General features: G+C 39.8%; 1 protein-coding gene across 3 annotated transcripts in view; it reads right to left on the bottom strand.

Moving 5' to 3' along the window:
• MYH11 (myosin heavy chain 11) overlaps positions 1–27701 on the bottom strand; it is a 61725-nt gene that overhangs the window by 26667 nt on the left and 7357 nt on the right. For 2 of the 3 annotated variants that reach the window (XM_074918951.1, XM_074918953.1), the window contains exons 3-9: positions 23606–23762; positions 15194–15221; positions 7368–7470; positions 5606–5626; positions 3309–3401; positions 2338–2401; positions 102–200 (exon numbers count right to left, since the gene is read on the bottom strand). In XM_074918951.1, the coding sequence (XP_074775052.1) occupies positions 102–200; positions 2338–2401; positions 3309–3401; positions 5606–5626; positions 7368–7470; positions 15194–15221; positions 23606–23762 (565 nt within the window). The remainder of the gene's footprint in view (positions 1–101; positions 201–2337; positions 2402–3308; positions 3402–5605; positions 5627–7367; positions 7471–15193; positions 15222–23605; positions 23763–27701) is intronic. The other variant, XM_074918952.1, reaches the window with a different exon arrangement.

Raw genomic sequence — 27701 nt, 5'->3', positions numbered from 1 at the left:
AGAGGATTCAATCACATACAGTTAAAGAGGTTAAGATAAATTACTTAAGACATTGCTCAGACTGTTCAACGAGATCGAAGAATCATTAGCAAGTAACTTACTTCTCATTTGTTCAGAAGCTCCAGCAATCAAATAGTAAAAGATGTGAAATGTTCGCTCATCTTTAGCCTGACGAATAGCACGGGATTTTTCAAGCAAATCTGTTTGTCAAGTGTGTTAAAAAAAAATCAATAACATATTTCGGTCCTTCCTTAATTGTGCCATCAATCTCAGAACCATCAACAGCATTGTTGAAATATTTGCCACGAGCTTGTCGAACATGAACATGCATCTAATTCTGTGGCAGGAGCTCTGGTATTGGTACTATTCTCACCACAGTGAGTTTCCTACCTCTTATTATATGGTAAATGCTGATAATCATGGTAATAAGCACCACAATAGACAAAAATACTTCTAAAATCAGATATATAAAAATAGTATTCACGATATAATTCACACCACTTTTAAAATAAATTATCAATGTGATTCTTTCAACAGAAGGTGGGGCTGCTAGGAAAAAAAGCTTGAGGCCAGTATTGTAGGTATAAAAGCAAAAAAAGCAAACTTTATTTATGGTCCACTTTTCTAACTATAAAGTACTAAAAAAGAAGTTGGTAACAGTGTAAGTATTTCAACACCAGTCAGTGATTCACTCTTTAAAAGCTATAATGCTATCGATAAAACTTCAGTTAAGACAAAAAAAAACCCAAACAACTTGATGTATTCTGAAGATCACTTGTCAAAATAAGAGCAAAACAATGAGCTGTTTGTTGTTTAATGCTACACCCAAGAGACAAGGTCTTTCTTTATTGCTGCATCTTCCTCATTTATTGGAGCAAGCAGCTCCTTCTCTATGCAAAGATGAGCAATGCAGCACTGAGGAATCTAGATACATATTGATTTGTTCATTAAATTAATTTCATTAAATTCATTAAATTACTTTCATCATGTTCATTTCATAAACATAACCAAGGGAAGAGGCAACAGTACTTGGCAAGTCAGGCTAAGCTGAATTTCTCTGAAAGGTCTGTACTTTCCCCCTGAAAAAAATACATGAAGGTTGTTGATATGTAGCTTACTGCTCTGGGTGTGTCATTTGAAAAGCAGAGCAGTATTTAGCATCCAGAGCAGACAAGTTCTCTGGAAATATCTAGCACTTGGTGCTATCTTGGGCGTCAGCATGGGCAAAATATTTGCTTTGCTTCAGTTGAGTGAGTTTCCAGAACATGTAATTTCTGACCATGGCAGTTTAACAAAATATGCAGAGATCAAGCCAATTTCAGGATAAATTGTCCCATGGTTTGACAAGGGGAGCAGAATGGTAAGGACTCTTAAGACAAAACTTCTGACTGCACCATGTTCTTTTCCTGTCTCTTTTGTCTTTATTAATATAAAGTCTTTAGAAGGGTAGAAGGCAAATGTATATTACTTTTATTTAAATGAACCCTCAATCCTCCAGACACGAATAAGGAAAATGTCATACTAGGTATCATATAGACTTCTCCCTTAACAGGTTATTCTCAGTGCTTTTCTTGGAATATGACTCTATCTCAGTACAACAATATATGACCTTTGCTGTACCTAAACAGCAGGGCACATGCAACCACAGGCTTGACCATTCAGTCTGCAAGGCTCAGGACCCTTCCCCTGCAGAAGCCATGGGCACAGGGCTAAGGGCCAGCGTGTACTGAGCACCTGGACTTCATCCCAACATGCCATCAGGAGTGGGACAAAGTGCCAAACTGGGACTTGAAAACTGAGAGGCACTCTCCGTGTTCCAGGGTGAACTGCAGTGATAACACCAAGCATTCAGTGTTTTTTCAAAGTGTCTGTCACAGCATCAGTAAGATACAGTGATGTTTCAAAACTTTTTATGCAGCTGGAAATGTAAACCACAGGGAAACCAGAGTGACCCATGCAGGATCACACTGATACAAAAAAAAAGACCGTAGGTCTCAAGATCACAGGCAATCTTAACCACAAAACAAGCTTTTCCCATTAGACTTTGCTCTTAAAGTCCCCTGCCGTTGCCTTAGGTATGGGGCTTCCATTTTCTGAAGCTGTATATGGGGAATAGCACACTTTCCTATAGCTGAGTAAACAGACCTGAAAATGTAAACATGAGAGTAAGACAAACTGAGGAGCTGCTATCAGCATAAATGGAACCACTTCCCTCCATCTTTGTTTACAGCCGCCTCAGCGATATTTGCCTTTCTTAGACATGCAGTGGAGCTTGTTTATCTTACTTCCTTCTGCTCACCCTAGTTAGCTTCCAGTGCAGCTTACTGAAAAGGATACAAGTCTCTATGTTTGCTCCGACAATGTAGCCTGTCACATCAAAGTTGATGCGGATGAATTTGCCCTGTGAATGAAAAGAAGATCTAGATTGGGCTGTTCTTTCAGGTTATGCCAGGTTTTCCAATATCGTATTTAGCCTGTTTAATAAGACATGCACATCATCCTCTTAAGAATAACATTCTTGATTCCCTCCTGCTGGGACAATCTGTGGAAAAGCCTGAAAGGAAGTTTTCTGATATTCCCTCTGCAGAAATCTGTCCCCACATTTTGTTCAGACACTTAGAGGAAAAGGAGTCCTCCCTACTGGACCAGGCTCTGGAAGCTGGGGATATGACAACATCTATGTTCTACTTTGATTTCCCCAAGGTCAATGAAGGAGTAGCATTGGATCTTGTAACTCCCTCTGCTAAGGTTCCTCTGCATGGATCCCTGAAATGTGCAGGGAGAGAGCAGAGGTGGGAAAGGAGGGTCTGCAGGGAAAACAAGCATCTGCCAGCATTCCCAGAAATAAGTGTCAACAGATAGTGACAGCCCTCAGCTCACATAATTCTAAATTGAATCTATATGACTTTTTTCTTTTTCTCCTGCAGTTTTTAATTTAATATATTAACCACTCCTGCTAAGTAACAATCACACCGTATGAGATATATGCTCAACAGTGGTGCAAAGAAAAAGAAAGTCTAGATTTTGAAGGTAAACTTGTCCCACCTCAGGAACTGACTCCGAAAAACCACACATAGGCTGCTAAATTGTGAGAGGACAATGATACTGTCAAGTTTGAGCTTGGTCTTTAATCTTCTATAAGGCCAAATTCCTATTTCAGAGAGGAGTTCTAAACTGGTTTTAAGGGATTAGTTTTAAGACTCTGTTTAGAAAGAAGCACTAATGAGGGCCACTGTCTGTACATTGTTATTTTAAAAGATGCTATATCTCCCCCCCCACATTGACCCCATGGGATTTCTATTACTTACAAATCTGGAGGAGTTGTCATTCTTCACAGTTTTGGCATTTCCAAAAGCTTCAAGAATAGGGTTTGCCTGTAGAAGCTGTTTTTCCAGCTCACCCTAAAATTCATTCAGAAGCAGTTAACCCTAAACTTCATCATTACTTATTTAAAACCAACACGTGCACTGGAGAAAAATGTGAAAGATAATTTAAGCCTCTAACATTTTTTTTCTGAATACTGCACTTCTTGTGGATTCGTTTTCTTTCTCTGTTAATCTTTGTGTTTATATATTTATGCAGTTGACTGCTGTCCTGTATACATGACCCTTTTCCAGCCCTGTTGCCTGTGACAGATCAAAGTCAACTAATCTGTTTAGCATCATGACTGGCCTTTCTTTTAAAAAAGGGTCATTCAATGTCAAATTTTTTTTTCCAGTTTAATATAATTTTTAGAAGGGATATTCTTAAAGAAAACTCTAGCATGTCTTTTCCAAGTTAGTTTATTGAGATCCTTTGCTAGCAAATGACGATGTAATTAGAATAATTTGCCGAGAATCATTTTAATGTAATGCAGCACAAAGCTACAAAGCAGATTTCATCAAGTCTATTAATAGTGATCCATGCAAGGCTATTTAGGTTAAATATGGAAATGCATTGATTGATTTCAAACTAGGATAATGAATTCTCATGCAAAAACACAAACTCTATATTATATTGTTAATTGTGATTGGTAATTACTAATGAAACAAATCATGCAATGAAACAAGCATGCATTTAATACTCCTATTTCTAGACAAATCAATAAAGCTGAAAACATCCTTTGCCTGTCAATACAGCTTTTCTGAACTTTTTATTCAACTCTGTCCTGTGAGGTTGCTCGCTTTCACAGTTGCTTCTTGTCATCCTATTCTTTGAGTACTGCTCTGCAGTAAAAAGCATTATTTCAAATAACTCACCCTGAAAAGGAAGAAGTCCTTGATAGACAATATGATATCATCTAAATAATTTTAATCAGAAAATAAGGCAATATTTAGGTTGAATCTAGAGAAAATAATTTGGAAAATGAAAGTGCTTCATGATTACTGTGTAAAACTGGTCATCTTTTTCTAAATGCTTTTTCTGAATGTCTTGTAACTTGTGTGGTAATGATGAGAGCTGCCTCAAAAAAACCCCAAACCTTCCAAAACAAGCTAAAACAGGAGTCCTAGAATAAGTAATGAGTTTCTAAAAGTCCCTGAAGTTTCTCTGTCCTGAGCAACTCTTTCCAGTTACGCTCCGTAGACTTAAAAACTCCACTATAAGCATAGGATGTTGCTGAAATCACATGGTGATAGCTAAAATAGAGCCTTGTCTGCTAAACTGAGACAGATACCACCTGCTTCTAATAACAACTGAACTGTGCCATAAACTTGGTATAAAACTGTGGCTCCAAATTACGTATGCAGCTGTTAAGTCCACTGAACTCCAGAGCTGCCTATGCCGGTAATGAGTTAGGTTTTTTGCAGAGAGCTTGTCAAATGAAGTACTCAACTAAGGGGCAATACATTGCCCTTTGTCATAGCCAAAGTCTGAGAGGCAGCAGTCAGAACAGGGAAAAAATAAACACATTAAAAAAAAAAAATCCCATTTGCCTAGCACAGAAACAGAAAGAATATGCCAGCAAACCTGCCTGTATTCCCAAAGTATTGGTATGCTGGTACGGCCACCACAATACAGGAGGGCCTGTAAGAAACTGCTGTAACACACCTGCAGACACACGCTGCAGTGGGAATTGCTCTGTTACACATCATAGCAGCAAGCTAAGAACATGCTAACTTTTGTGGATGTGAACAATTCTCAACAGTTACATGAAAATGTAAAATTGAAAGCAATATCAAATGGAAAGCATGCAGCCAAAAAAAAAAAAAAAAAAATCAAACACCGTGAGGTTTAGGAATTATTTCACAACAGTCCTAAAAAGTTCAACCTGAAGCACAGAAAGCATTTGGGTATTTTCATTCAGAAATCATGTTGCTCAATTTCAGGCTGAGTGGCTCTTTCAGGATCGTGGGAAATTTCATTCAAACTATGGCAATTTGAACACAGATACAGAAAAGAAAGTGATACTTGAAAGATGACCCTGCCTGTGTCAGACCTCATTCTTTACCATGGAGCCTGACACAGTTAGGGTTGATTTGTGAGAGCATTTGGCGCTATTGTTGCTTTTTATCATATCATACAACATATTTCAACAAAATGTCTCTTAAATTTTCGAGGTGCAACAATAGCATGCAGATCTACACTCGGTGCCTTAAACACACATCAAACAGTCTAAGTTACTCACGTAAGAAAAAGATGGACCTTGCTGTATTGAATAATGTGGTATAAAACAAGTGTCAGTATCATTTCCATTACACAGACATTTTTATTGTTTTACCTGTATTAAAATAACCAACATACAGTTTCCATGCAAATAAACCAGGAATACAAATACAAACAATTTATTGCAGACGTACCAAGAGTACAAATACCATTACATATATAGAGCATTTTAACTGAAGAAAAAAAAAAAAAAAACCAACCCTTGAAGCATAGGGATGGGATTTGGATCCAGTTCCAGGTTAGTCTCCCAGGACCAGACAAGGACAGATATTTTTATGGTAAATGCCCAGTTCTTCTCTGGTGCAACTGAGGGATTTTGCTATTCATTATTTTTTAATGACTGAAATTGCAGTATCAGTAGTCCCAGTCCCTGAATTACTATTTGTTGTCATGTTATAGAACAACTTAGACTTTCTCTCAGCTCCTATCTGGTGGATATTTGCCTTCAGGTCTGTCTCAGGGCCAATTTGGTCCCGAAACTCCTGTAATTCCCCAGAGGAGTCAGCAGCAACTGCAGTTACATGCTTGTTAGGGATGGCCTTGAAACCACAAGTTCATTTCCCCCAGCCACTGAGCAGGGACTCAGTAGGAAGAAATAACTTCTTTGCATAAACATTCAACAAAGAAAAATGATGCCTTTAGTCTTAGGCTGTTTGCACTAAATTTAATCACAGATTTCTAGAAAATACTACCCAAAGGGACATCTACTCCCTCCCCGACCCCAAAGCAGAATCTGCTGTACATAAACAAAAATTATTTATGGTGGAAGAGGCCAGCCTGCACACCCTGTGCTCTGGAGTCCTCTGCCTGCCAGCATCCAGGGTAGGCAAGAGCAGCTGCAAGCCCCAGCACAGGTGTCGTCATGAGATTTATTACTTCGTTTCCCACTTGCCTACTAATTACTTTTGGACCCAGTCTTGCATTTGGGACACACCAAAATGTCTTCTTGAATTAAGCCTTTTGTCATAAAAGTGAACTGCTACTTTTTTTTTTTTTTTTTTTTTCAGAAGTTTGAGTACATTCAAAAGACTGGAAATGATGTGGGACCTGGAGTTGTATCATTGAAAACAGCAAAGACAGTGTAGAGCCTCATCCACACTAATGATCTCCAGGAACTGGGCAGGTATAAGCTCATATTATGGTTCAGAGAAAGAAAATGAACTTTAGTCACTAACACAAGGCTATTACAAATTTTGAAGGAACAAAGGACTTTAAAAAAATTGTGCCTTTCAAAGTTGTTCTCTCTGATAGAGTAAAAAGACGAGTTTTATACTGGGACTCCTTGCTAGTTCGTAAGAAAACTCACTTGCTAGCAAAGCCAATCAAAACTCTGGAAGTTTAAACTCTGGTATACATTTTTGTGATGCAGCTGGACAATGTGTTAGTTAAAGGCTTTCCCAAACTTCTTAGTTGCCAAGGGCCAAGGGTAAAATAAGGACCCAAGCCCTTGCAGACTCCAAGGCCTTCATGCTAGGTTATAAATAGGTGCTATGCATATGTAAAGCTATGAATATTTCCTTCCAGCGAAGTACATTCTGATTTGATGCCTAAGGGGGTGTCAAACAAAAGTTTTTTTCCATAAACATAGAGCTGTGACGTAATTGTGTACTCTTAATATGTCGACTGTTTGGCAAGCCACAGGCGTTGACTTGCTGTTAGCACAGTCAGCTCAATACAGTCCTAAGAGCCTTGAAGAATAGATGAATACGGAAGAGCTCACTTACAGTGATGCTGATGTCCTTTTTGCCCTTATGTGATGAAGCAACAACAGCCAGGTATTGAATGACCTTTTTGGTATTTTCTGTCTTGCCAGCACCAGATTCACCTCTGAGGGGAAAGAAAATAACACAAAAGAAGGTAGGTAACTAGGGGACTCCTTCTGCCATGTGATGTATTTAGTGTAGAAAAAGAGGACTGGAAACTGCCTGGCTCAGTTAGTATTTACCCCAGAACACCATCTCTCCAAATCCACCTAACTTCAGCATGCAAAGAACGCATTATCAGAGCTGTATCTCTGTCCCAATAGTATTTTGGCTGGATGTTGGGCCATTTAAGGCAATTCTAAAACATGATGCATTTTTGAACAGCAGTTCATCTTGCTTTGGCAGCATATGAACATTTATGAGATGTGGAGCTGGCAGGGAGTCTGCTTGTATTTTAAGACCAAAAAATACAACATTAACTATGATCTAGTAAGAAAAAAACATTAGCAGCAATACAATGATTTTCTCTGCAGAAACTCTGGCATTAAACAGCTTGTATCAGTGCTGGAGAATAAGTGAATGATTCTGCCCCATCTGATCTCCATGATCAAATGTTTCTTGAATTTGGTGAGACCAGAGCTGGGACTGCCTGAGTGTCCCTGCTAACTGGGTAGTGAGGGACATCTTGTGGGGGGACATGTCTGACCAGCAGAATTGCATCCATGCAGTGCCTCTTGGGAAGCAGGAAGGCAGTGGTAACTTTTCACCTCCCAGAGGACTTCCAGGGTTAAGTTTGTTTACAACTCTGAAACCCTCTCTTAAAGTAAAACAGTGGTTTTCCAAATACAGGTACAAGGGCCAGATTTATACAATCTTTTCTCAGAAGAACATTTCCAGCCTACTTTTCACTCTCTAAGTGTCACATTACATTGTCTCACATCTTCTAGATACCTTTGGCTCTGATGATTATATAGACAAAAATGTTTTTATACTGTCCTGTCTCAGCAATCAAAAGTGCCTTAAAGTAGGTGTGGATATAATAAACTAGGTCTTTCAGCTGTATCAAGCTAGTGCTGTGAGGAGGACAACAGTCTAAATGTAAGTTGGACCTCTTTGGATTTAAACTAAAATGGATTTAAAAATAAAAAGAACAGTACATTCAAAATCCCATGGATACCTGTCAGCTCTTTTGAAGCTGAAACTGTTTAACTGGACCCGTTGCAGTTCTGCTTCTTCTCCTAATTAGGAAATACAGGAGTTAATTTTCCCTACCAAGGGACCAGTGATAAATGGACATAAAAAATATGGATAAGTGCTGGGCAGAACTTTCAAGATGGAATGACAATGATGTAAACCTTAGGAAACCAGAAACAATTCCTGCTGGTGATATGACAAGATGAGAAGTGTTTCTTCTGGCTTTTAGAGTTTTAACTAGAAATAATTGTGACGAATATGTTCCTTTTCACAAGACCTGGGTTAATTTGCACAGTTTAGAGGTTGGATTCATCTCTGCCTGGGCTTCAGTGCTAAAACATTTCCATGCTTTATTGATAAAAATTAAGTGTCCTAGGAACAATTCCAAACCAAGCACACCAATTTGACAACATATGCATACAAAGATTTCAAATAAATCTACCTTACAACTTTGCTTCTTTAGAAAAAAATTAAAAAAAAAAACCCTTTCTTCAAACAAACCGTGGGCTTTGAACTATTCTCTTTTATTAAAGGTTATTTGTAGTTCATCACTACAGGAATTGCATTTCCTTTCTCCCAGGGCAACACTTGCCCATCATTTGGCTTTCCCCTGAATCTCTGTGAGTATTACCATATATGGCATCATTTTACTTGTAATTATCCTGCCATACTGTAATGCTTGAGTTACTTAACATTTAGTTCTGTGCTTTCATCCTTAACTCTTTGCTCCTACAAAAGCTGAGGGTTTTCCTATTTTCTGCAGACAGACTTTGAGGCTTTAACTTCCTTTTGAAGTGGACAATAAAAAGTACTTCAACACAAAATGGAAATGCTTCAACATGAAATGGAAAACAGACAGGATCTCAAAAATTACAAGTAGAAAAAAAAATCTCTAAGATCAGTAAGTAATGAAGAGTAATGTCCATAGCTGATGAACACATCTAATTTTACAGCAGTTCAGATAATTTTTAAATTTCCATGAAAATAGACAGGTCTGATAAACAAGTACCCATCAAACAACGCAGTAGCCCTCATACTCTGAAGGATGCATCACAGCTGTATGACAATGTTTAGATTTCATCCCAGTGATAAAACACCATGTTTGAAAACTATCTAATGGGGAGGAATGTCTAGATCAGGTTCAATGCCTCTAAACATCAATAAGATTACAAGGGAAAAGACCCCGGAGGAGGAGAGCATGGAGCATGTGAATCTCTTAGTTTACTTCACAGGTGGATGAAATTCTTCCCAGAACTACTGAGCTGCAACAGAATTAATCATGCTGGGGTTTTTTTCTTTGCATCTGCCTCGAAATACCATCATTTCTGGGTGACAGAAACAACTTTCATTGTGAGGTGGTATAAGGAACCCCACCTGTTTTAAAATCTACATGCTCTCCTGAATTCAGTGGTTGAATTTTTAAAGATGGGTCTTTTTCTTGCAAGTATTTTTCAGTGGCTTTTGGCATGGACCATAAACAACCGTGTTCCTACCAGGAGGCATCTGCTCCTCTCTTCTGAATGCCCATTTTCCCCAGTTTTTACCCCTAAATTATGTTCCAAAGCAGGTGTTCACCATATAAATGCAGTTATCACTGTCCTAATCATGATCTTCTGAGAGCAGACTGTTTAACTGAAGCATCTCAAAACATTCTTGTTGCCTGCCATACACAGAGGCAGCACATTTACTGCCAGTGCTGTTCTTTGCACCCAGCTCAGAGGGGCAACACAATAAAACAGATCAAAAGCAGGTCCCATTGCACAGTTCTGATCAGCCCAATAGCAGTACTTTATCTACTCCTTATACATGTTTTCCTCCTAAGAAACTCCTTGGCTTTCCCAGAGCAAAAGGGTCTACTAGGCTTACAGGCTTGCTCTGTTAAAAACATCTCTCTCATTGTGTGGCATAGCTTAAATTTATTCTTCCCTTATTTCTTGACAGGCATTGTTTTAGAAACTCAGTATAGGATTTAAAGTACACAAACTCACATAGATAGTATGCAGTTATATCTGAGTTTTTGTACCACATGAGCTACCAAATCCTCCGTGACTCCATTACCTTCACCTTAAAGGAAAAGTATCCCACTTAGAATAGGTTCCCAAATTGGGACAAGGTGAGACTAGCAAGTTGGCCCCATTGTTGTGGGGTGAGCCTGTGGTGTAGCTAGGACGCTTGTACGTTTGGATATAATGGAAAAATCAGTTAAAAAGTGTTTTGTTGAAAATTGGAAAGCTTTCTATATTAATATTATGATATAAGACTTAGCTTAAGTCCACTTTTGGAAACATCTAAAAAGTAACAGCAGAATGTATTTTCAGCATTTGTTTCAGTAAGCAATGAACCACAAAAATTGCCCGTTCACACATCTCTTAATCTGGCCATCCTGGCACTGCGGGAAGCCTCTGTGCACAGAGCAGTCAATGAGGTGCTCTAAATCACATTAGGGCTTGGCAGGCTTCGTCCTGCAGTATGAGATGTGCAAAGATAATGAAAATCTTTGTCCTAGACCAGCTGTATCCCACTAGAGATCCGTCTCAGAAGCCAGCCCACTGATCCTACTAGTTCACTTGTATAAAAATTCCCCAAAGAGACCAAGCTGGTTCAGACCAAGCTCCACCCCAGGTCTAAAGCTACACAAGATATCTGTATGGGAGAAGGGCCAGGCAGCAGCGCTTGCCAGCTCCAGCTTTTGAGATTGAGTGAGCTTGGAAGGAAAAGAGTTTAGCTCTCTTGTGGAGGAGTCTTTGACTAATGGGGCTTTGCAGTTTGGAGGATGTTCTGGATGACTCTGCTTCTTGACACGTGTCGGGGAGAAAGCAGGCTGAAGTCCCGTGGCCGGGTGAGGCTCTGGAGAGTTTGCCCAAAAGAGAGGGGAGAAAGGAGAAAAGGGCAGGATGGTCACTGTCTCACACAGTATTTTGTCTGTTACTCTATCAATTAAGTGGAAATGGGACCCTGCTACCATATATTTTTATAGAAGCTATTCAAACTAAATGCATGTATAAAAACCATCTGCTTTCTAGAAAATATTCTACCCACTCTTCAGGAAGTGGCTAAAATATGATAACCCCAAGATCAGACAGGTTTAACAGGAGATCTTTAAAACACTCATGTGCTCAGCTGTGCAAATAAGCAACTGTGAAATTTTTAGTAAAAAACCTTTTGAAAACTCCAGGAGAATCCACTTGTATCTTTAGAAACCAAACAACTTCAAGGCCAGAAGTCTCCTTTGAGTGCTAATGCCACTACTTACATTGGAAGAAACCTGAAATGTCACAAGCCTGTTCACTGGCCATTGTGATGCACTGAGGTTGCTCAGGTCTCTGAATAACTGGACAGTTCTCCTGGGATTTTTCCTTCAGCAACATCTAATGTGCTGGTCAACACAGACCAGCACGGTCTTTGCAAGAGTGGACACAGAACATTTCATGGCCAACTCAGATGTCAAAGAAAAGAGACTGCAGTGGCAGAGGCCTAAGTGCAGGCAGGAATTTTGGGGAATCCCAATAGCCAGGCAGAGCAGTGAAGGCTGCCCAGAGCAGTACAGGGACCAAAACACAGGGATGGAAAAGTCTTAACTGCCTTAATTTTTGGACACATAAAATAATAAGATTTCATACCCTTAGTGCAGTATTATATATTGTATATTTATTATTTATGTTGTGTTATGTATCTCACAGCCATGGTATAAAGTTTCTTATGTTCCAAAGAGGCAGCTTGTATATGTGCATGATAGGATGTGGGGTGTTAAGGCTGACTGTAAAGAGGCGGAGAGGAACTGGCAGAGAATGGCATGAGAGGATGTTCTGTGGGAAAATGCTAACAGCAGAAAGGATGTGTGCCCAGAGGAGAGTAGATCAAAGGCAGTATGTCTGTAGTTATGAATAAAATACAGAGGAAATAATGAAATCTAGGAAAGACAGGGAATTCTGAGGAAGTATTAGAACCCATGGACATTAAAGACATATGGAGCATTTTAAACATACCACAGTTAATCACACAAAGGGTAGGGACTGAAAAAGAGTGCAAACAATACTTAACCATGTGAGGGTAGGTTAAATGAACTGAGGGTGAAGTCCTGCAAATGGGTATAGTTATACTCAGAAACACAAAATCACGCCTAGCTCTCAGATCTGGGCCCCTGCCTGTGCCCCAGCAGCACTTCAGGCAAGTCCCAAGCACTCAGCATCCCACCAGACCTTTGGTTTCCAGGTGAGCTCTACTAACAGTGGAATAACTCTGCAGAAGTAGTATGAAGCACACAGGACAGGGTACTTAAAAATAAAGTGTGCCATTTCTGCTTTCATTTTGACACCAGTATTTTGGCTATTCTGCCGAATTCCCGTAAGGTTAATAGCAAAAACTTATTTGTGGGAGATGGGTATCAGTGAGTGGAAGAATGCAAGAGTCTACACTGCAGCATTGCTGAACATCAGTGAGTTTTTGGCAGCATCCACAACTACTTATATATGAATTTTTACAGCTACATTTTTTATAATTTATGTACCAGGCCTTGGAAAGTTTGAGCCTGTAGTTATTTAAAGAAAAGATCCCAGCTGATCAGTGCCATGAAGTCTTCAGTTATTGTTACATATTTTAGGCAAAAAGATAATTTCTTAGAATTTTTAGCAATTCTATAAAATAAAGCAAATTGCTTCCACTGGACAGGTGCCCAGCTGAAAGCCAAGTGAACTTTTTTCTTTCTGTACAGTCAAATAAGGCCAGCAAGGATAATAAACCAGTAGAGGTTAAATTTGTGTACATTGGTTTTAACTTGACTAATCTTTTTGGTTTAAAAGACATGGTGAGGACAATTTTAAGCTATGGCTCACGATGCCCATTCAACATACAGCAATTATTCTAAACATCTCATTGAATCACTTACTGTGGCTGTTTTCAAAATGGGAAAGACATTTCATTCCCTCTATTTTATGTATTACCGGTGTGAAACACTTCATGTTTCCAGTTTAGATGCCCGGGTGAAATAAAAAAGGTATTTTGAATATATGGTATCTGTCAGAAATGGATCCTTTAATGAATAGTCATGATCAAAAAGGCATAGATTTGTAAAATAAAGTCCCTTTCTTAAAAATCCTAGTACTCCAAAGTTAAAAGAAGATCTGAAGATTTACTAATGGAAAAATAAACTAAAGTACAAGAATAGAAGGAGGAAATGCATATTGTAAATTAGTCTTCATTACCATGACATGTTTCATCCTGGGAAGAATGTGATGGTCAATTTTTATTTCATCATTGCAGCAATTTTAGGTTTCTTTTTGGTATTAATGCATTTTTTGGCAGATTCTTGATTTATATGAAATCTTGTCACAACAGAGGTTAGAGCTGTGCTAGCATTTACAGTACCAGATACAGTATATATAATTTTTACTTTTTCTTAGGTGATAAATTTGTTCCAGTCAGCACTGGCACTCACAAGTAAATGTATGGCTGGTGATCAGTAGCAGTGCTTTTTAAAACTGTATTATAAACATATATTCAGTCAGTCGGTAGCCACATTTTCACAGATAGCTAAAACCAGTTCAGTTTGGGACTATGTGTATTTACAATACTTGACAGACTACAGCATCATTGCATGAACCTGCTATAAATAATATGCAAGCCACCTTCTCCAAATAATAATTAGTATTTATACAGAATCAAATTCTGCATTTGATCAGGAAAACTGGAAGAGGCCCAATACAACAATCACAAAATTACGTCAAAAGCATCCTCGATGGCATTCAAGTAAATAAAACCAGCTAACTAGCAATAGAGGAATGGAGAAATGGTCAAAACTGAAGGTCAGATAGGAGATCCCTGTCCCATTCAACAGGCTGAGTGTTTTGCAGGATGGGTAGGAATGATAAACTGATGGAATTTTGTGGGGCAGTAAGTTGTGCACAGCGAAGCTTGCTGCAGTACAGCTGAACCCCCACGCTGGTGCTGTCTGAGCACTGGGGGGCCAAAACCCAGAGAGGAGGCCTTCAGCAAGCTGGGACATAGGAAAACCAGAGAGTTCAAAACAGGGCTGTCTTAGCTGGTATTCCACTCTTGCCTAAAACGATTACACAGGGACTGCAGAAGGGTCTGACCCGCAGGGTGCTGCTGAGCCCTCTGAGCGCCTGGGGTGCCCACCGCCAGCAGTGAGGCACAGAACCTTCCCCCTTCTAGCTACAGGATATGCAAACAGCACAAATCAACAGCATGGACACGAAAGGTCACACTGAATTAGGAAGTTGTGGTGAGCCACCAACAGCTGAAAATGAAAGCAGTTCAGTAAATATCCAGGATGCTCTGTGTTCATCAGTTTACTTTGTTCCTCAGCTTCCTCTAGGAACCTCTTAAAATCCCTTGTCCTCTCCACACACACAATTTCACAACAACACTCCCCAACTGTTCATTGTAAACTCTTAAATCTCTAAATTCAGAAAGTCAATTTAGAGAAATAAGTTTGTGCATTAAGGACTTCCTACGACACTGGTACCTACTTTTTATTTTATCAACAGGTAAATCTAATGGAGTAGATTTAGGACTGAAGTTCAGTCTTACAGAAGGTGAGGAGACTATGTCCATTTCATCAAAATTTGAATGAATTTTGGATAAAGAAAGACATTGTAATATTGAGATGTACTAAAATAGATTATTTTACTTACGTGCACAGGATAGACTGGTCTTCTCGATCTGTGAATAAAGAAAAAAAATCCATTAATTAGGGAAAATGGCCGTCCTGACAGAAGCACTTACATTTATAAGGTTTTACATTGAACAGCCTAGACCTTCCAAAATCTGGCAATCCATGATTAGTCAAAAGTACTGGGTTCATATCTTATTTAATTTGCCCTTGCATTTAAATAACCATCTCTAATGGAAATATTTTGTACAAAAAATGAACAAAAGGTTAAGAGTTCAAAAATATTTTTTGTAAATTCCATTAGAGATGAACTGTAATGAGGACAGCAAAAAGATCAGGCTCTCTATAAGAAGATTATAACTGAAAATTTCAAACCTGAAACTCAAGTTTTTACTATGCTTACGAAGTATGGCTAGCAGCCCAATTGAGACAAAGTCTGGACAGATAAGGCATCAAAAACTAAAATGTTTTAAGCTGGTCATGCAAAGCTTTGAATTTTGAAAGCAGAGAAGTTCAGATACCTGGATAATGTACTCTCTATTTCATTTCAGAGACAACTATTATCAAGAGGACAAGTAACTTCTTTGAGATGTCCTCCAAAGAATAAGATAAAACAAGACACTTCATATATTTTACAAGAGCATGTCAACAAGTACATAAGTATTCTTCATGCTTTTTACTATGAAGAGGACTATCAAACACATTTTGGATCAAGATTTTATAAAAAGGTGGGCCAAAATTTCCATTTCTGCTATGTGAGGCATGTCAGAGGTTTCTGAGCAGCAGAGTGCAGTGCACTGTAATGCTGCAGAAGGTTTAGGATTACATCCTAGCTCCATAACCTGCTCTTGCTGCGTTCCTCCTTACTTAGACTTTTGGAGTTGGAGTTTCTCTTTACCTTCAGAACTTTTACACAGAATTTTCTACCAAAAGGCTCATCTCTAGGCTGTGATGGACAAAGAACTCCCACTGAGGTTTCATAATGTGCTCCACAATGCTAAACTATTTTGTAAACCTCCATTGAAGGCAGACTTCCAGGACAGTCTGTGGTAATGGGAGGCTTTGCAATTTGCCCTCTATGTAAAGATTCATGACTCGTGTGTTGCTGTGAGCAGTTCTGAAGTAGACCAACCTTTGCACTGTGGGGATGGTCAAACATTGGGACAGGTTGCCTAGAGAGGTGTGGTACCTCCAACCTTGGAGCTATTTGGAAGTAGATTTGAACATGGCTCTGAGCAACCTGCCCTGGCATTGAAGTTGGCCCTTCTTTAAGTGAGGCTGTCACAGACCGCCTTTCACAGGCTGTTGAAAAATATTTTGACTTGGAAAATAAATCCCCAGCTAGGTCAAACACATTTTTGAAAAGTGCGCATAGTTTACAAATCTGAGACTGGAGGCGGATAATTAGGGCAGAAACAAGTGTTTCTGTATGATTCAGCATTATTTATCAAACGCAGAGCTACCATTAGCCAAATGGAGCCTTTGGTCATCGGTTAAGACATGAACTCCTCATCCTTTAATTCAATGTGTGGGGTGATTTGCAGGGCTACCTATCTGATTGCTTACCCTCAGTTGCTGACCCTGTATGTAATAAATACCACGAGATAAACAAGCTTTCTGTACTGTGTAAAGATAACGGAGATAAATTCGACCTATTAAGCTTGCAAGTTGTAATTGCTGCCTGGACCACAGCCAGTCTAGGAAAAGCAGTAGAGGACTCTGCTATCCCTTGGATTGATACTGAACAACCGTTTTACTCCCAGTTCCTCAATAGCTATAACATTAACTGCTTTATTGATCACTCAGACAGCAAATGGTGCCACTTAACTGCTTTATTGGGTAAATTGGTGCAAAATGACTCATTCATTTCTATTGGAGATACTTGTCAGCAATCAGCACAGCAGGACTTTTCCACATAAACATTTGGAAAGAGAGGTGCTGTGAGCCATGTTTATTTTTCACTGCAGGATACCAACTAGGATTTCTTTTAAGTTAAAAAGTGAGAATACGGTAGAATTTCTGCTAAAAATACACTGTTGTGTAAATAGAAACCATGGGTATATATTGATATTGCATCACAAATCCATAAATATGATAAAGAAAATAAAAGTTACTCCTTGATACAGAGCTGCCAGTGGAATTTCTGAGCTCAGGGAACATTAGAAAAAGTAGGTCTCCTCCAAGCCAAGTATTTTCTCACTACGCTTTGCTGTCCATTGCTGCCCTTCTTTTGCTCTGCAGTAAGTGGAAAACCCCTCCTGAAGGTGTCTCATAAACTGGCCCACCGCAGTGGTTTGCGTGAGTGCATGTGTATGGGCAGCTTTGCTGAAATGCAAGACCAGAAGGAGGATTAGGAAGGTCAGAAGTTGCACCAAGTGCTCTCTGGGATAGCAAACAGGCTGTGCAAGCCAAGCCTGAGTTATTGAATTGCTTTGGACTCGATCAGCCCAGTCCTGCATGCAGGTACAGGGAACAAATCCCGCTGAAATGGGAATAAGAGGGAAAGGAGGGAACAGTGGGTCTTTGGTCCTGGAGGGACTGAAGCTGAAAGCAGGGACGGCTGGGTGGTTGTGGCTCTCCAAGGATGCCTTCTGGTGAAGCAGCACTTTGTGACTCTGAGTGACAGCAACTTGCTTTTGGACTAGTGGGGGTTCTTGGGAGGAAAATCAAAATTATTTATTTGCTTTCAGCTTTCTCTTGTAGTCTGAAAGGCTTCCAGGATTGGACCTATGTGATTTGCCTGTTCTCTGTAGGTGAACAACCCCATGGCATTCTTGCAAGCTACTCTCTTGGTCACTGGATTTATCCCCTTCTAACTTTCCTTGTGTTTGGCAGCCATATGAAGTCTCGAAGTTCTCAGCCCTGCGTTGCTGAACTGTGCAGCTTGTCCTGCAAAACCTCATGCTAACAAACTGTTCTGTGCACATTAATGGAGGGAGAATTCCAGACGTTACTCGGTTTCCTTCAGCAGTTCTAACAAATTGCAAAGGTAAGAAGGAAATGCATCAGGAAATCTAATCCTGTTCTGTGATGACTTGAGCTGCAAATACTGGTCTCATTTATTTCCAAGGGCTCTCCTGTTCGATTACTCCTATTTCTGTTCTGGAATGTTCTATTTTATATAGGAAGGACTGTGCCCTATTTTGGGAGTCTGCAACTTTATGTGGGTAGATCTGTCAGAAGAGAATGACTTGCATGAATAAAACACCTTAAACATAATTCCTGGGGTTTAAAAAGTAACAAAATATGCCTTCTAGATGCCAGTGTCTTTTTGGTTAATGCCTTTTTAAAAGGATTGACATTACCTGGGAGACTATTATATCCACCCCCTCTATGTCTATATTAGATGTTTTGGACATTTTAAAATTTTCTCCTCAGTTTTTAATAGCATAGACATCTACATTTACATTCTAAACCCCACCAGTTTTCCTAAACATGCAGTTGGCTTTTTTTTTTTTCCTGAATCTGCTTAGCTTTATCACCAAACACCTCCAGATTGCTCATAAGAATCATATGCCCCTCTGTTCTTGATAGACCAGCTAGCTCTGCTTAATCACAAAGAAAATCAGATGGTTTATCACAATGAAGCAGCAAGTTGGCAGCTTTACCATAAAAGGAGAAAACCAGACTGAAACCATGTTCCAACACTCACTTACTGCTTCTTTACATTTGCTAATAATGACACTGCCTAAAGGGGACATTTCTGTACAGTCTTGCTAAGGACACAGTAAACAGATGGTTTTTCACAGCAGCTTCATTTTGTAAGATCTTGGGAACTATGTTTCCCTCCCATACCTCCCAGTAACTACCAGGTTGTTTGTTTTTCCATCTTTAACTCAAGCTTGCATAAATATGGCTTTGCAGAAAATAGATAACCTTCTTGAATCTGCAGAAAGCCATAATACATCTTCTCCATGACGACTCATTGCCTGAGAACCTAAGCCTACCCATTCACACGAAAACTTTCTATCTATTACTACTGCTACATAACCTGACTTCTCACATTTGTACTGTTTATCAGTTACTTGCCGCACGCAGGGCAGATGGCAGAAGGCAGCAGAATTACTCATCCTTACTGGACTGGTGTCTCAGCTCCATCGACACTGGAAGCTGGCAGTGCTGCAGGAAGAAGTCATCCACCCACCTCCAGCTCCTCTTCTCTGGCCTGCACTGCCCTCTCCTTGCTGCTGTGACCAGCGTTCATGCAGCCACACTGTGCCCCAGGAGGGGGTGACCCACTTTAAAACTAATTCAGTGAAAAGCAAAGGATGGTTTTCACCTGGAGCACTTTTGCATCATGACTGCGTCATGAAGACTGGTGCTGGCAGTGCCACAGACAGAACAGGGGTCAAGCCCTTCGTATGGCAGCTGTGCCACTGGGGAGCCACTTCATCCGAAACACAGGAGAGAGAGGTGGGTACAGAAGCATAGGGTGATTTTTTATGATCACAGACTCTAAGTGCAGTCACAGTCAGCTAGCTTGTCTGTAAAGACAGTCCATGGGGCCCAGTTCAGTGTGGCAGCTCCTGGGGACAGCTATATACACACAGTGCTCTCATGGAATATTCTTATACTTGTTATATTCTCTTAGTCTTATAAATTAAAGAAAACGAAAGTGGATAAAGTTTATTCTTGTTCTGCTTGGAAATGAGCATCAATGACTGTGCCTGGGCAACAATCATACTGCATTAGTGATATGGTAACCAGTAGATTCAACAAGACAGCCAGCACCCCAGTTTGAGCATGAGACAGCATGACTGTGATTTGTAAAGGGGTTTAAGGTGCTCAGACCCACTTGAAACAAGTGGAAATTTTTTCTCTGCCCAGCCAACATCCCTGTTAATTCCTGCGTCCTGTGAGATGTCAGCTTTTCTGCATATTTGGAAGAAAGTCCAAATATCTGATTTCTGTTAACAGTGGCTAAGTGTTATTACTGGAATAACTTTGATGTGACTTAAACATCATCCCTAATGAATGCATTAACCAAGTAAGTCCTTAAAGCAGAGAAGGAGTGCAGTGTGCACACCTCATGTTTTTTGCTGGGTATTTGTGCCAACAGAGGAGAGGGTGAGAATGGGAATGGCTGTGATTCCCGGATGATGAGCCTGCAAGAGGACCAGCAATCTGCAGACACTGAGGCTTGATTCACTGAAAGATAAAGGTTCCCTGAGACATCTGAACAGGCTGATCGCTTTTGGCTGAGTGGCCCTGGTCTTGAAGTACCAGAATGTAATTCTTCAGTCTCATGAATCTAAGATATCTTTTACTTTGGCAAGAAGAAACTATGCAAGTTTCCCAGATAAGGAGCAATACTAAAATTTCACAAGGAAAACATTCAGTGACCTGATCCATGTTTATGAGTAAGAATTTTTGTTTATATTCCATTTGCAAATATGCTTACAAAAAACCATGAAGCTCTTATGTTTATACGTGTTGCATGCACACACACACACATCATGGTGACGCCCACTTTTACCACTCCAATGTGAATATAATTTGGCTAAATAACTAGAGTTATTTTGAGGTTTGGTTTAGTTTTATGAACAAAACATGAGTACATTTTTACAAACAAAAGCACAGCTTTAAAAACCAGCTGGGGCCCTCTTCAGAGATGGAGAGACTCCAAAATGGCATGTGCAAGTAAATAAGCAAGTAAAGCGTGGGTGTCCTGGGCTTGTGATGCAGGCTCTTGTGGGACCGCTCCCCGGCTGCTGTGCCAGCTGTGCGTAGTTAGGATGGGAGGCAGTGGAAGAGCATTCTCTTTAATATTCAATTGATGATCTCTTTCCTTCTTTCTGCTTGCTCTCCCCCTTGTCTCTGCTGTCAAGGAGAATTCCTTGCCAAGGGGGCACACAAATAACGAGGCATAAAGCTTCCCCAAGAGCTGGAGGGGCCAGGAATTTATTATGAGTACAAAAAAATTAATAGAAAGAGGCATGCACTCTTGCTGCCTCCTCCTCCCAGCACCCAGCCTGAAAGTCACAGCTGAGCCCCGGCTGTCCGAGATGCAGTTAATAACCAGAGCGAAGGGCAAGGCAGCTCTAGTGCCCTCACTGCTGCTCGGGAGGGCATGCTGGGGAGGGCGGGAGAGCCAGAGGAAGAGTGAAAGAGGTCTTCATGCTGCTGGGATCAGGCTGATGCTAGTTTCATGTTAAGCAGAAAACTCATGTACTGTCAGGCCAGAACAATTCTGTTTCAGCATAGGCTGGTAGTATTACGGTTTTTTGGTTTTCTCTCTTTCTTCAGATAGCTTGTAGCCCTTTCCTGGTTGTTTTGCCCCACCCCATTTTTAAGGACAAGTAGCGGTACTCTGCACATCTGAATGAGAACACTGCTAATGACCTGCAGGAGCCAGAAGCTTCTTGCAGAAGGTCCCCTGCAAGGCTTGCTGCTTAAATAAAGGATCTGGGGAAAGAAGACTGCTTTGACTTCAGGGCTGGCTTTGAGCCCTGGACAGTGCTAGATGCAGAGCACAGGAGATGATCTAGAGGACAGATACATCACTGTGGCTTAGTGGGATGAGCTTATGCCAAGTAAGTTTCTTATAACTGTGGTTACATAAAAAAATGATATTTACTGAATCATGTTATTTTAGAACTACCTGCCCTCTCAGTCCTAAACATATTTTATATGCCTGTCTTCATGAATAACTCTGTTATTACAGTAGGGAGGAAGGTCTGTCTTCTTTTATTGTTGCTTTACTGATCCTCCTCTGCTGCACTGCAGCTCTGCCTTCTGGGATGCACTCCAGAAAATAAATGTCCCATAAGCCATAGGAATAAAAAAGGTTGATATTGTGAAGCAGATATCTAGTTCTTTGGGTTTAGAGTTGAATTAACTATATTTCCAACTCTTATATCTGAAAATGTAGGGTTTTGAAGTCAAGAACCTAGGATATGATTAGGTAATCAATTTAAGTAAACAATCTTCAGGAGTTTAATCTTTAGCAGTTCTAAGAATTTTGTTATCTGGATTTAGTTAGAGTTATGGTTAGTATGTATGAACACTCAGGACTCTTTTGGGGGAACAGAACTGTTTTGATGCCTTTGATATCAGTCACAATTGGGGTGTGTTTATGTGCATGTGTGTATATATATATCTATATTGCTTGCACCAAAATAATAGGACTTTGATTGTATTTTCAGTCAGTAGAAGTCTGCCTGGGGCCAGGCAATTACACTTCAGTGGGTTGGATGGCCTGGCACATACATGTAAGATGATCTTTTTCATTGTGAGGAAGGACTTTGTCTAGTCTGAATCTCGGTTTAGAAAATAGCAATTGACTATGATATGCCAAACTGACTCTGTAACTTCTAGTAAATTAATCAGATTTGTATTTCAAGTAGGACAAGTACAGGAGTACTGCATCCTTGTGATTACAAAGTGCTGTGCACCTGCAGAAATACTGTGCAATTTCATCTGCGTAGTCAGATAAAGTGCATAGTGGTTTTAAATAGATTAGTTTCTCTGAAACAATCACTGTTCTGTGTATGTATGTAAATATTACAAATCAATACTGTACTAATCTAGCTGCTAAATTGAAACTTTGAGATGCTGTTTATTGTTTTCACTACTCTTTAAGCTCCAAACTGGGAAGCCCTCAACTTTGGGTCAAGCCTGTGAACCTTCCTGAGCCAAAGTCACTAGCCAGAATATCTGCAGAATCAGGCTCCTAATGAGTACATTTAAATTTCAAAGCATTCTGTAGAGTCCTGGTTTCCTGGAGCACCTGAGGTGGCTGTGAGACGACAGCCAGTCACATCCCTGTAGTCTGTAGTGTTGCAGCCTCATACTTCCATCACTATAGCTTTTTCATCCCTAAATTATGATTTTGCCTTAGAGAAAAAGCCCCTCAGTCTGTCAGGAGTGACTGCAGAAGGAGGAGAGCACTATGAATTTCGAAGGTTTTCTTTTTACCATTTGGGTCCTGACTGCTTTCCCATTCCTGCTCGTTGCAGTTCTAGTCAGAAAATAGAGCACATCTCAACTCAGGGCTCCAAAGCACTGGACTGTAATGAAAGTAACCCCAAAATATATTTTGAATTTCCTTTACTAGGGGGGAAGAACGAGAGAGAGGATCAACACGGACAGATCCAGCAGTGCTAGCAGCTAACTTTGGAATACTCTCTTGCTGGTAGAGAAGGAGCATTTTCCATGCCCGTATTTGCCAAAACTATTTGCTTGACTTTGAAACCTTCCCACATGCCTCAACACAGATGGGTAAAAGGATTGTTTTTCCTTTTTGAGTCACAGTGTTGTGGACTGCCGTTCCTGCCAAAGAATTTCTCTGAAACTTCTAGAACGCCTGTGTCACCCTGCGTAACAGATCTGTTCTGGCTGTGCTCCTTGCAGGAACGCATGTGGAGTTATAAGGTGTTTGCTCCCACGTTACCGGGCAGCAGTTTCTAAGAACTGCAGCGTTAATCTTGCCTACCTTGCAGCATGCTCCTGTAGGCTGTGTCCGCGATGGCGTAGATGTGGGGCGGCATCTCATGCCTCTTCTTTCCTTTGTACATGTCGATAATCTTCTCGGAATAAATGGGCAACTGTTTGTATGGATTTATCACAACGCAGAAGAGACCTGAATAAGTCTGCAAGGAAATTAGAATAAAGAATGGAATTAATATAATGTGCTATGTCTAGTCTGGGAAACACAGGCATCAGCTGCATTAAACTAATAGGATTTTAGCAAATAACATTCTTCTGTATTCTATGTAACAAATGAAGCAGTGATTCTTAAGTGTACATGTATGGGTGGTTTCCAAGTGCACAAATAATTGTTTCCAATAATCAAACTGTTAGAAAGTATGTGAATTCAGCAAGTGGTAGAAACACCATGATCTGATGTTAGAGCTTCTTGACTTATTTTTAGTACGTAGGGAATCACCCTTATCTGTGGTGATGTAACAAATGTAATAATTCATAACATTTCTTTATGTGTATTTTCATTTCAGAGTATGTCCTCTGCTCAGATAGGTGTCAAATTCTGTAAACTGAAATCCTAGGTAGGAAGCTTAGATTAACATTAGAAGAAAGACTTTTTTTTTTTTAAAAAAAAAAAAAGAAAGACTATATGGACACCATATAACAATAATGACTGACGAGAGTCCTTGAAAAGAATTATTTAAGTTCCAAATAGATGTCTTAACAGAATAGTCATGCCTTCACTACATGACTCTTTCTGTAGGAAATGTAAGGATAAATGTGGTTTTTGTTTACAGTTTAATGAAGGTATTAATATTAAAATATATACATAAACAAACAAGGACATTAGCTACCAGATTACTGTTCATCCATGGTTTTTTAGTTGTGGGGTTTTTTAAATATTCCTTCATTTCAGAATGCTCCAACTATTGAACTGGAGCAGAAATAATAGCATATGATAATAGATAGTGAGCTGTATTTCACAAATAGTTACTAAAAGTAAGCAATTTGCAAGGGTTTTTCACTAAAAAAAACCCAAACCTGAAACTAAAAAATTACGAAGTTAGGAGATTATAATTCCAAGGGTATTGTTATATTTAAGATGGCTATGGCTGTTAGTTTTAAAACCATGTCAGTTTAAAAAAATCCTGAAATAATGAAATGACGCTTTTTCTGACTTAGGCATAAGTGGTTTGGGTTTTTTTTTTCAGTGCCATGCTGTGTGAATGAGTGCTTTGTGGTGGGCAGTTGCTGCTGTGCCCAAGGATGGCTCAAGCTGCCTCGGTTCCCCGCTAGGAAGCTCTGCAGCACAGGACTGTAAAATGGCATCTGGGAGGCTTGGCTCTGGGCGCAGGGATTTCCCTTTCCTGACCATAATAGGAAATGGCACAACACAGTCTCGGTACAGCCTGAGCTCTTTATATGGTATTGAGCAAACACGGCGAGAGCATCCGTCAGCCTCCAGCAGCGAGGAGCAGGTTGGGTGCTCCGCACTGAGCAGGAGAAGGTTTGGGGTGCTCTGGGTGGTGATGAGGACCTCTCCTACTGTTTCAGGTTGTGACTGTGTCACCATAGTCTCAAGTCAGATAACAAGAAAATCAAGCTCAAGATCTTCGCCACCTCTCAATATCCCCAAGCACAACTCTTGATGTGGAAGGTAGATGATTACTGAGATGGATTTTCATTGACACTGGAGTTCAGAATGAAACTCTGCTAATCATGTCAAAATTAACTGTAGTGCTGCTGGGACAATACACTTTAAAAATTACAGTTTTTTATTCCAGAATGACCACCAAGGCCTTTAAGGAAAGGAAACAAGTTTTTTTTCCAGTAGCAATAGATTTACTGTATGCACTCAACTAATCACTCCCAAACAAGTAAAATAATAGAAGAGTAAATTTCTAATTCAGGAAATTATTTAGGCCCCCCTTCCCTGAGATTTCTAGGCATTTGTTTGATTTACCACACGTAGAGCTGTTTGCACACCCAACATACCTTTGAAGAGCCAACTTTGAGGCACAGGGAGCAGGTTATTAAAGCAGGGCAAAAGCCTGAGCTGATGAAGTTCAGGAATCCCCATTTCTAACTAGACCATGACTGAGACCATCTCTCACCTTGGGAAAGTTAACCAAGACCTCTTGGTTTCACCAACTGTAGTTCTAGGTATCTGCTTTGCAAGGATTTGGGGAAACCAGATTAATATATGTGATGTTTTGAAGGTAAGCAAGCCAGCTGGCTAAGCATGCGATTGAAAGGGGTGGGGGGAGTTAAAGTTTCTGTGCCTTAAATCATTCTCCTTGAGGCACAGTCTATCCAGAGAGGGGGACCCCCAGCCATGTCTCTCCCTATAGGGTCCGGAGGCAGAACATTATTTGAGTATCTCAAGGATAGCGTCCATAGGAGTGCTGAGCTTGTGTATCCCTTGGACAGCCACTGCTGGTGGGTATTTAAGAGTGACTAGCACAAATACACACATTTACAGTGTAAATGCCTAGATCTGGGCAGAAGAATCCCACCTCTGGTTCCAGTATGCATCTATAGCTTTCTGTATTTAAGAAAGCATTTTGCACTGTTAGGCAAAGACTGAATTAGTAGCGCCGGTAAATCCAGGCACAAGAAACTTGATTCCACTCTCAAATCCACTTAAGTTGCATTGCTATCTTACGGATGTTTATATAATCATTTTTGGTCTAATCTGTGTGTGGACAAGGCATATTCTGTTTGCTCTGAGCAATGTGAAACGTGAGTTAGTGGCAACACGCTTCTTGCCCTTCTTTCTTAATTATCTGTGATGAAGGAAAAGGCCAGTGTACAGTCACTTCGTGAATTTCTGCAATGAATCTTTTTGTTTAATAATATTTAGTATAAATGCAAGGGACAGATATTTGATCAACCAGGAGATGGTTGTTTACTGTTATTTTTGCAAGTGGATGAGACTCATTCTGTTTAGATGGCCCCTATATTTTTTTTAAGAGGTATGACAGTATCTAGTAGGGCAGCACTGCGTAAGACTTTTAAACAAGTTTTAGTTACTGAAAATACTAATAACTTGTTGAAATACAAGTACAAATAATTTCTTTATAACTGCTAATTTACCACCATCTTAAAGTCTAGTCTCCCGAAAAAGAAAATTTTATTTCAGATACACTGCCATTTTTGTCTCTGTTAAAAATTCTTTGATTTCTGATTGCATTATCCACTTTTGGAAATTAATTTCCTCTTCCTGTAGAAAGTAGAACTTCCACAAAAAATCCACAAAGTAAACAGAGTGGAAATCCTGGAACATCTAAGCAGAGTGCTGCTGAGAACAACAAGAAAAAGAAATAAACCCCACATATTTTATCCCACTCTTCTTCCACTAATTCTTTTTAGATCTTGCAACAATACAGAACATTTTCAGAAAAATTCTATTTTAGTAATTAATGCTGCGTGTTCTGACGTAATAGCACATAATTCCATATGTTCACCTGCAGACTTGAAATTCAGTAAACTCAAATATGAAAATACGAAAAGTCTAGCTGCTTTCAGGAATCTTGATGATGAAGGTTTTAGTACATTCCTGAAGGAAAGATCTTGCGTTTAGCTCTTTGAAGTTATGCATAACAACTAACTAGTTCTTTTGTTGTCCTATATATACCTATCTTATTTTCTGCTTCATTTCCTACTTTCCAATTTAGAATTCATCATATTAATAATGAGAGGTCTACTTCTGCTTCTAAGACCTTGTTACTTAAGCTCTGTACTTTCTTTCCCTCATCAGTGGTCTGTCCTGCAAGTAAAATTTTCACAGATTGAAACTGTAGATTACTTTTCTGCAGCACAGCATAGGGATCTTCCTTATAAAATCAAAGAGAACAGCTAAGTTCCATGAAAACTGTCTGTGCTTTCGTACTGTGCGGTTTGCTAACTGTTGATGCAGTTATTAATGTCAAAATATGCTTGTGTTAATATACTTGTGTGGACTGGAAAACAGAATACTCTTGGCCCTAATTCACATGAACGTAGGAAAGATTATAATGTACCCAGGCTTGTCTGAACTGTAAACTGACCAACAAGAGTTTTGGTGGGTGCATGACTTTGAGTAACACGGTGGTGCATATGAGTAC

The sequence above is a fragment of the Athene noctua genome, chromosome 15, assembly GCF_965140245.1.
Source record: "Athene noctua chromosome 15, bAthNoc1.hap1.1, whole genome shotgun sequence".
Classification (NCBI taxonomy): Eukaryota; Metazoa; Chordata; class Aves; order Strigiformes; family Strigidae; genus Athene; species Athene noctua.
The sequence above is the reverse complement of the archived record's forward strand: the minus strand, read 5'-3'. Positions and strand labels throughout refer to the sequence as shown.